Source organism: Akebia trifoliata, chromosome 11 (genome assembly GCF_017979445.1).
Source record: "Akebia trifoliata isolate Shusen 1 chromosome 11, ASM1797944v1, whole genome shotgun sequence".
Classification (NCBI taxonomy): domain Eukaryota; kingdom Viridiplantae; phylum Streptophyta; class Magnoliopsida; order Ranunculales; family Lardizabalaceae; genus Akebia; species Akebia trifoliata.
In genome coordinates this window covers 47,309,159-47,319,991 of record NC_141385.1, presented here as the reverse complement: position 1 = coordinate 47,319,991, position 10,833 = coordinate 47,309,159, and the positions used below count along the sequence as shown (strand labels likewise).

The 10,833-nt window shown below is 34.6% G+C and overlaps 1 protein-coding gene across 1 annotated transcript; it reads right to left on the bottom strand.

Annotated features, from left to right (window-relative positions):
- On the bottom strand, window positions 1-3,326 carry LOC147392203 (protein CUP-SHAPED COTYLEDON 2-like). Its single transcript, XM_086417064.1, has 3 exons — window positions 2,233-3,326; window positions 1,704-1,987; window positions 1-801 (listed from the first exon to the last, which is right to left on the bottom strand). Exons 1-3 carry the CDS (start codon window positions 2,411-2,413, stop codon window positions 262-264), a joined length of 1,005 nt encoding a protein of 334 aa, XP_086273190.1. The 5' UTR covers window positions 2,414-3,326; the 3' UTR covers window positions 1-261.
- Between the last annotated feature and the right edge of the window lie 7,507 nt (window positions 3,327-10,833).

The window sequence follows — 10,833 nt, the reverse complement described above, 5'->3', positions numbered from 1 at the left end:
AACACGTAATGCAAAATGCCAAATATACATGCATATTGCATTGCATCGTAGTAACATTAGCGAAAGCATCTCTGTAGCAAGAAATGCTCTAGAAGTTGCAAACAATTACGATATTACACAAACCAAAACCAACATAACGTAATAAGAAATACTAAAATACCCAAACTATCCTAATTATAATGTTTGGTAGTTGGTACATATCCGTCATTAACTAAAAGACACCACACTTGAAACCCAATCAAACGAAACGATTACTCCTCGTCAGTAGGTCCACATACAATCAAGCTCGGTGGGCCCAACATGCATCCGGCTCTTCTCCACCTTCTGATTATCTGATCCTTGCCACGAATTACACATACCCATCTCATTATTCTGATCTTCAGTACCTGTGATGGAAGGCATTGGTGCCACAGATGAGAAGAAGAAAGGCAATTGAAGATTATCCTGTAAAGACCTCAAGCTAGGAAATGCTGACATGGATGGGTCAGAAGTATTCATGATGGACGGTACAGATGCGCCAAAGCCAAATGGAAGGTGGTGATTGAAGTTAGAAGTAGATGCTGATGCAATTGTGGTGGAGAAACAGGGCACGTGCTCCCTTGGGTTCTTGCTGTCGTAGGGAGTTGTATCCAACAGCGGCGGAAGAGAAGAAGATGAAGGTGATCCCACGTCAGCATAGAGACTTCCACTACAAGAAAGGCGAGATTTCTTGCCTCCGCCACCACCACCCCCACCCCCACCCCCACTACTACCACCGCTTCCTCCGGTCTTCTGAAAGACCCTAGAGATTACCCACTCGTCCTACATCAATGAACGATATTTCGTCGAGTAACGGAATTAACTAACTTCATTAATGTGAAATAAATAAGATCACAATTTAGATACTCCTCCACATATTTTAGAGGATATTTGAGATGAGCCCTTACGTTTTTAAACTTATGACATCGTGACTCCTTAAGCTGGATCTTTAATTACATAGACTAGTGGAATGACGAAAATGCCCTCATTGTCAACCAACCAACCAAAAAAGGTAAAAAAACCCTTCGATGTATAATTTAATATATTCTTAAAGATATCAGAATGTATCGGGTAGGTGCATACACAAGATCAGTAATATGAAACATGGACTCCCGAAAGAGAATGTTTAGGTAATTATCGAGTTTTTTAGTAAAAATTTAAAACTCCAATCTATTCAAAGTAATTAAACTTAAACCCTTAAAATCCAATCTTGTTCTTGTGGCTTCGAGGTTCAAGAAGATAAAATTAAGGTTTAATGAGGGGGAAAAAATTAAACAAAGAGACTGAAATAACGAGTATTGGGAAGAAAACTTAAGATTATAGATAAGGGCATTTAAGTATTTTAATCAGTCTACTAGTGAAGACCAACGTCATGTATGTAATCAGTTTGAAAATTGAAAAGTATTTCAAATAAGTACCAGAATATGATGGTGTATGTCTAAATCAACCTAAACAAACTTGTGGATGTGGAGAATATTCTTAGGGATTTCCAAAACGGATCCCTAAGAAAATTATATTATTCTATTCTTATATAACCTTATGGAAAATTGCTAGAAAATCTATGATTTTCTCCTAATCCCACTCATATAGTGTTAAATTACTAAACTACCCTTAATTTCTCTTGGAACAAAGTGGCACCTAATATCAAAGAGGGAAAAACACAGTAGAGAGAGAGAGAGAGATACCTTAGAACTTGTGGAGAGATAATGGTAAGAAAATTTGCCTTCAAGACGATACTCATGCATGACCCAATTACTCTTCTCTCCCTTTGGAGCTCTCCCTCTGTAGAATACCAATGTCTTCTTCATCCCAACAAGAGAGCAACTCTTTGAACTATAAATCTCTCTATCTTTTCCAGTAGCTTTCCAATACCCAGCTTCAGTTGCTCTGTTTGTTCTAAGTCCTGTTGGGTACTTTCGATCTCGAAGGCTGAAGAAATACCACTCTTTCTCTCCCATCTTTGCTTTCTCTGCACCAAATTTATCATAAAAATTCCATCTTTAGGGTCATAGATTTTTATTTTAAAATAACTATAATTTAATGAGGTGGGTTTGTGGGGAAAAAAAAAAAAGCTTTACCTGGAAGTTGCCATGGTTCACTTCCTTTGCAATAGATTTTGTCATAAAAATCAAATCTTTATAAATTTTATTTCAATTGTAGAAAGATTACTGTTGTGGATTTTTGGTATATAAAAAAAAAAATAGATCTTTGTACCTGGAAGTTCCCAAGGTTCACATTTGTTGAGGTCTACTTCTGCAATGGCTCTGCAAGTAAAGCTACTGTCGAGAACCTTCTTGATGAGGTAGTAAGTTATGAGTTCTTCATCAGTTGGGTGGAATCGAAAACCAGGTGGTAGGTAAGCTTCATTGTTGTCGAAATGGCGGAAATTCTCCATTGAAACAAGAAGAAACTAAGAAGAAAATAGAGGGACTTTGAACTCTTTGTTAAAGAAAGAAAAGTGGGAATTTTTTTAGATTCTAAAAAGAGTTAGGTGCAGAGAACAGAGGAAAAGCATAAAAAAGAAAAGACGTGGAGACGTTTCTAAGAAGCACCCATTAAAGAAAATTTGAAGAAACAGAGTACAAACAGAGAGTAAAATAAAACAACTCAAAAAGAGAAAAGAAAAATACACAAAATTATCAAGTTTCAAGCAAAACCCATTTTCAAAAACATCAAAAAATTAAGACCCAGTCGACTCAAAACTCGATCACGTCCATGAAAATAAAAAAGAGCGATTTGAGACGGAGTGTTTCTCCAATGTTGAAATTGATTTAGGTTTCTTGGGTTTGATTGAGAAGAGTGTCTGTCGTATTATATGGGTTTCATGGGGATTTGATGAATCGAGTGACAGAGGTGAAGAGGAAATCATAAGGTATGATGTGTCTGGAAAATCTGCGTTTCTGCTCTGTCCTTCTTCTGTTCTCTATCTCTCTCTCTCTACTTTTGGCTCTGCTTCTGCAGCCCTTATCATATCCATGGTCCCTGTTTAGAGAGAGAGAGAGATGGTGTGATGTGTGTGTCCTGAGTATGCGTGCGTGCGTGAGAAAGTGTGCAGGTATTTCTCTGTCAGTGAAGAAAGTGAAAGAAGGGAACAGAAAGTAGTTTTAAGAGAGAGATGGAGAGAGAGAAGAGAAGAGAGAGAGAGGAAGAGATTTGAGAGTAGATCCATAAAGCTGTTTCATATCTCATCTGTCATCACAGATTTACAGTACAAGATTAAATAATCAGATGGACAGAGACAAGGTAAACCACGCCATCTTTTTCCCCTCCTTCTTGCCTTTTTCCCTCTCTCTCTCTCTCCCTTCTCTTATTATTGAGGTTTTGTTCTTTTGCTCTCAATGTGCTGTTTTCTTAAAAACTAAAATTTATGAATTTGTCTTTAATCATATAAATGTAAAAAAGTTGAATTTTTAGAGGGAGGTTTTGTGTGTGATTAGTATGCTTAGAATCATTTGATGGGTTTCACATTAAATCTAAATCAATTGTTAGAAATCAATATGGGTTTATCAAAAGTTTTGGTGGGACCCATGATGGAGAACTCATTTTCCACATTAGATTAATCAAAAAAAAAAAAAAAAAAACTCCTAAATTCAATGAGCTTGAGATGGTTTGGATCAATTGATGGGTTTGAGAACAAATCCAAATCCAAATTCAATAGTTAGAAATAAAATAAGATTCAATTTCAATGTGGATCTACTAAAGTATGATGGGTCATGGGCAATCCACTTTTTTTTATTTATTTATAACGAAGGGTATCTGAGCCAACTTACACGCGCACCAGACTAGTCCTTACGTCCCAAACCCAGGCTTTGTCCATCATGTGTTAATTTACACACGTGCGACAATGCGTGACTTCAAAGATTTTTTATGGGTAAGAGGATTCGAACTTGAAACCAAAGAAGGAGTAGACTCCTTGACCCTAAGTCGGTACCATTCAGCCACCCCCTTGGTGGTTGGACAACGCACTTTCGTTAGAAGATTTTTTTTTTAATAATACATATAAAACTCATAAAGTTCCCTCCAAAACAATTTACACTTTCACCCATATTCGATATCTTTTAACCATTCCATTTAAACAAATATTAATTTGATGCTCAGTCAAGACAAAGGAAGAAAGACTACAGATAAGATGGTTAAAATAATTCTACCACCGACTTTTTGATTGAGAAGATGAGGATCAAATTAAAGGTAGGCGCCCTTGACTATATAGTGAAAAATAATAGATTTAACTAAATAGAGTAGTGGAGTAATATTAAAATTGACATTGATTCTCCCATTGTTGATGTGGAAGTCCACACGTAGCCATATATGTTTTTCACTCGTATTTTGATAAAAAGCATCCATGATTCTATACATGCATCCAAGTCAGCAATGCGAAAGTCAATGTCAATTTTAATGTTACTCCACAACTCTAAAATAAAAGAAGTCTTGAGTTCAAGCCCACTCGCTTACCACTCAGAGGGTTTTGTCTTAGCTTAATTGCTGTGTGACTTTTTAGATATTGCAGTGTTCTGAGATACCAATTGTCGTGCTCCAATTTAGACGGCCTATAACTTCAGACACCTCTATCATTATAAAAAAAAAAAAAAAAGTTCATTTTTAGAGTCTAGCTACTTGTAATTTGGCTGATTCAATTTCTACAACTATAGAGTTAGCTAAAAAATGGCAAATTGAATACAAATTTGATTAAATAGTTCAATTATATATAATATTTTTTGAGATATATATATGATGTTGGCACATTTAACCAATGCCGATTACAAACCCTAATTGTAAGAAATATTCAATTTGAATCCCTAAATAACCAATAATCTGTTAATAACAATAATCCATTAATATTTGAGTCGAGATCCCATACGACATCCTATTCTTATAAAAATGATAATTGTCTAGGTGGCATAATTTAAATAGAAAATAAACCCATTAGATTGCTTGAATAACTTGATTATGACTTGAAACATTTAAACTCCAATTAAAACATGCCACGTAGAGATCTATCTTATTTTATAGTAACGGACAACCTGACTCTTAAATTTGATACTCAAAGGGGCATTTAAAATGTACTTTATTATTTATGGATGTAAGTCGAATTTTCAGTAAAAACTAATAAGTGGAAGGTACCCATGATAGAAAAACAAAATACCATTATGACCCAAATTTCCTTATTTCTCAAATTCTAAATAAAAAAAGTTAGAACTCTCAGCAAAAGCATCAAATATTGGATAAAAAAACACAAAAACAACAAAGTAAGTGAAAAAGAAATAAAATAAAATAAAATAAAAACAGAAAAAAACAAAGAGATTGTGATAATTACACACCAAAATTGTTAGGTACTGTTCTGTTGTTGTGGACAAAGTAAATCATTTATTTCCCTTTCCCTTCCTCTTTGCATGCATCCATCCATCAATCATATCAATCCACCTGTCAATTCCATCAATCACTGTCATTAAGATTGATGTTATGAGATTTTGACGCGTCATGCTCGGATTTTGAGATATCGCATCATCAATAACCAGCTTTACATCAAATCAAATCGTCTCTCTCTTCAATTTAATTTAATTTAATAATTAATATCTCTTATTATTCTATTCGAAAGTCTGCAGTTCCAGCCGTCTAACTTTCCCTTTCAAGTTATCAAACTTAGCAGCAAAAAGTAACTAAACAGACTAAAGAAATCCCCCCACGATCTTCTCCTTTCTGGTTACTTTGATTATCTTGGCGTTCTTCTTGTTCCTTTCCTTTGGGAATCGAACCGGGTCGTTTTAGCTATATAGGTTGGTTCCTTTTTTTTGGGCCGAACCGGATTCTATAACCCAATTTTTCGTGCATCGACTACCGTTTGATTAGGATGATTTAATGTAGATCGTGTTGAGTTTAGTCGCTCGTGGGACACTCGTATCGACCTCTCCACTTATTAAGTCATTGTCAATTGGTTTTGAGTTGGATCCCCAAATTTATCATGGTAGTAGTATGGGTCTTTCTCTCCTCCACGTCACTTAGTTCATAACTCCACATGTTTTCTCTCGGTGTGAGTCACGTGTGTGGGACGTGTTGAGTTTTGCCTTGTCTCTCTACTCATTGTCATTGATTTTTGAGTTGGACTCCCAAATTTATCAAATGGGAGGACTTAAACACATTAAAAATTAGATCAAATCGATTTTCATGTGAATTGACATACACACAAGATCGAATACACTGACTCGTGAAAATATTAAGAAAAATAAAAGCAACGAAAAATGAGAAGAAAAAATAAGATGAAATCACACATAGAAATACAAAAACTTTACATGATTCCCTCAGAGATTGAACCACAGATCACACCGATTTCATTAGAAAAAGAAAACTCAAAATGATAAATACACCATTTCACCAAAAAGAGAAAAATATACCCTAAGAAAGCATAATTAGATTTTACAGAACAATACTCTTTGCTGACCAGTATCAATAGGCTCCACAAACCATAATAGAAAATTTGATATAAGAAAAACACAACTGATAAAATTTGTCTTTAGGATACTAATGCGAACTTAGGATTCATGATTCCTCTCAATCATTGGATTTCATGTTTTAATGGTTGGAATTTCGTGTTTTTTCATGAGTTATTGGATCTAGAACTATTATGGTAAGGCTGGAATATCCACTTGTCTCGTGAAAACATGTAAAATTCTAACTAGTAAATTACAAATCCTAACAAATGGATTTTATCCTAGGAATATGTGACTGCCTTTGGGATTTCATGTTTCTTGGAATACATGACCCATACTTAATATTGAAAGCCTTATAATTTTGAGTTTTTTTTTTTTTTTGTCTTTTTCTCTTGTTGTACTACCTGAGCTAAGGAGGCTTTATCGCTTCTATTAGCAAATCAACTCTTAGTTATCCCACACCAATTTATATAACTAGCCCATTTTAATTTCAAAAGGAATAGAGTGTGCGCCGCATGTAAAAGTTGGCATGCCAATAGAAGGTGCCACACTGCCACTATGGTTATGGACAGATGACGTAAGGTCTCTGTGTGGTATTACCATGGATTTGGCATCAAAACCCTGTCTTAAAGTGCTTAAAAAAATTATGATTGTTAAATTAAGAATTTTGGGATTATTTAGCATTAATATTTAAAGTGAGTACTTAGATATATAATATGGCATTTTTCACCATTAGGGGTTAGCTAAGATGGTAAGGGCGACTGGGTTTGCTATCCAATCACACCTTTAAATCTCATGCCTCACCACATAAAAGTGGCTGTATTTAATTGCTGAACACGTGTTAGGGTGATTGGTACATGTGGCCTACCGAAGCAAATATGATATTTTTCACTCAAATTTAACATAAGCTTTTGATGGTCATTGCTCGTGAATCATGCAAGTCCCTACAAAAAAAAAACCTAGAATGGGCTTGTATTGGTGAAAAGCCAATTACATACATGAAATGGGCTCGAGGTAATATATAAGCCCAGCAATTATTTCTTAAAAAAATCTGGGTCTAGCCCTTTTCCATGACATTTTCAATTTAGATAAGAGTGACTGTTTCACTGGTTTAAAAAATCTGTCATGTAGGGCTTTAAAAAATCTCCATAAAAAGTGCAGTTGTGTATCCCGACGAGTACAGATCTACAATTCTTGAACATGTCACATCAGAGGGAGTTGATTGAGTATTCCACTTAGGAGAATCATTTTAGAGTGGTGAGAATATGATTCCCCCATGTGGCATACTCACTGATGTGGGGTATGCCAGAACCATAGACTTTATTCCTTGGGATACACAATGACACATCCTCGTAAATCAATGTAGTTGTGTATATGGGGATGTGTGATTATGTATCCTGATGCATAAATTCCATGGTTTTGGCACACCCCACGTCAGAGGAGTCGATTGAGTATGCCTCGTGGGGGAGTCATATTATCACAACTCATTTTTTAATTATAAAAATAATACATTTTACGGGTATAGGTAGTCCTTCCATTTTGTATGGCCCTAATGTTACTGAATCTTTATGACCCCAAATTCCAAAAATGATCATGTAACACATCTTGTGGCACATTGATCCCACAATTTTTTTTTGTTCACTCTTTAATGACACAAGCAATCAACCAACTGGAGTTGGTACCATTCCCAAATACAAAGAAACTGAGTGAAAAGAGAAGGAGATTGAAAATCGATAAAGCATAGATTTTGGGAGGATCATTGGTGCGGAGTTGTGGTACTTTTAAAAATAAATTCTTAATCATGTTTTCAAATTCGTAAATGTAGCTAAAACCGATTCATTGGCGATTTCTTAACTTGGATAGTGGATTAGACATCTTGGGATTTTAGATTTAGGAGAAATTTTAGTGATATAAGTGCCTACAAGTGTGATATTTTCTTCAATTTATGTTTATTACCTATTGTGATCTCTTCAGGCGTACAACAAAGTGTCAGAGACTTCCTATATTCGCTAACCTTTCCCTCAAAGATCCTAGTTAGTCGAGTTCAGGTGCAACAGGGGAGGTAGACCTAGTGATCCTGAGGGGAAAAGCTGCGTACCTTTGTCGAGCTCTCGAGACCTTGACCCATCACCGGTTGAAATATATTCAGCGCTAGTGCCATAGTATACGTCTGAGGCCTTTGGTATGCCACATGTATGTTGGAGATTGTATGTATTGTTGTACCCTTAATGGATGCATTTTATTAAGGAGTCCATCCATGCCTCCAATTGCCTGTTCATTCTCTATGATCTCCAATCTTGTTTCTATTGCCATAACACAGTCCAATAATTATGTACTAATTGGAGTGATTGTTTGCTCACAACCCAACGCTGGTTTGACATGTGACGCTGATGACGTAAGTAATAAGAGAGAAATTTTCTCTCTCCTGCCCATAAATCTTAATTTTTAGATTTCAAAATTTAAAAAGTATTGTGCGATCCACATGGATTATCATATTGACAACCGAACATCACAAGCTACTAGATTTCATGAAAAAACTCATGATAAAAAAAAAACAAAGTTTTGTGAACTTGATCAAAGGTGTTGAAAAAGGACGGCTACTAAGAACCAAATTTAAAATTAAAATTTAATGGTGAAAAATATATATTTTTTTAATTAATAGAATTTCATCCTCTACAACACTTTGGTATTGGATCATGTTTTTCAATGTCACAAGGTGATCTAATTAGGAAATTTCATTTTTTTCATTGTGAGCAGGATAGAAGAGTCTGCGCCCCTATTGCTTACATCATCAACGCCACATGTAAAATCAATGTTGGGTTGTGAGCAAACAATCACTCATATTATTTACTATTTAGGAAGAACTGAACTTTTTTTGTTCGCAACTTTTACGCTCTTCCACCCGAAAAATAATAGTTGATTCTTTTTGGCATCTCTTGTTGGTGGATTAATAAAAATTAGAAAATGACCTAAATACCCTTGTTTTCAACCTATAGTCATGGTTTTAAAACTTGTTCGAGACCGAGACATATCACCCGAGTTAACTCAGTATCAGGGTTGAACGAGACCAACTCACAAACCTATTTGAGATGTCCACGTATCGTAAGATAAGTGAGACGTTTCTGACGAGATTTTGCAAAATCTCGTCTGAGACAAATGATATCTAACATCAATGAATAAATCGCAAGACAAACAATATGTATTGGACGAGATTTTCAAAATCTAGTTCGAGTTAAATGAGATAAACGAGTTAAAAATTCTCAACCCTATATTCCTTCACCCAAATTGATTTTTCTTCATCTTCTCAATCAAGTGAACAAAAAAAATAAGGTTTTGAGGAAAAACTTCTTTTTCTTCATTTGATTCAAGACAAAATCGGATGAAACATACGTAACAATAAAAATGAAACATACGTAAAATTATAAATATTTAATTTTTTATTTATTTTGATAGGTATATTATGATTTTTTTTATAAAAAATTTTATGTTTTTTTGGCATCATTTTTTAATAGGAATTATTTCTGAATTTTTTCAGATTTTTTAAATGGTTAAAAATCATTGTCTCAATGTCGAATGAGACAACTTGAACGAGACGAGACGTATCATCTGAGTTAACTCGATATCGGGGCTGGATGAGACAAGACGTGAAACCGAGTTTAAAAACCATGCCTGTTGTAAAAAAACCTTCATTTTCCTACTCAGAAAGTCATCTTCAACCTTTGATTTTTCAACTTCAACCTTAAGATTTTATTTACTCAACCTTCAAATCTCAAGACAAATACATGATTTTTCAGGGAAGTAGAAAATGATTGATTTTCAAAAATCAAAGGTTTTCTACAAATTGTTAAAGCTATCGTGAAAATGGTGGATTGAAGACAAGGTTGAAAAAATTATCAGAAATTTATCATAGAAGTTAAATAATGAAGATGATAGATTCCAAAAGAAAAATCAAGAACTTTTTTGACTAGAGGTTAAAGATGGGAGCATTTAATTAGATCATTTAATAATAGTCTATAAGAAAAACCAGAGATCAAAAGGGCATGAATCCATATGAAAAAAAATATTTAAGAATGATTTGGGTTTTTGGATGGATGGCATGCACCATTTGACGTTATTGCCTCCCACCATCAATATTTTGGGGTGAATTAGACACCCGTTATATTTTTGTGAATATTTTAGATATCCCTTTTGTTTTCAAATTGGTGACATGCCCCTCCTCTCAATTTTTGGATGATTTAGACACTTTCATTTTGGTGAATGTTTGAGATACCTCTATATTTTCAAACTTATGATATATACGTCTCCTTTGATCTTGTATTTTCTATACTAATAGATAATAATTTAAATACTCTCATTCCCAATATGCAACCAAAATCGTTTTTTCCCTCTG

Coding starts and splice junctions, on each gene's coding strand:
- LOC147392203 (XM_086417064.1), bottom strand. CDS start 2,413: ATGGAGAATTTCCGCCATTTCGACAACAATGAAGCTTACCTACCACCT. Junction 1,988..2,232: donor TGAACCTTGGGAACTTCCAG/GTACAAAGATCT, acceptor AATTTGGTGCAG/AGAAAGCAAAGATGGGAGAG. Junction 802..1,703: donor ATCTCTCCACAAGTTCTAAG/GTATCTCTCTCT, acceptor TCATTGATGTAG/GACGAGTGGGTAATCTCTAG.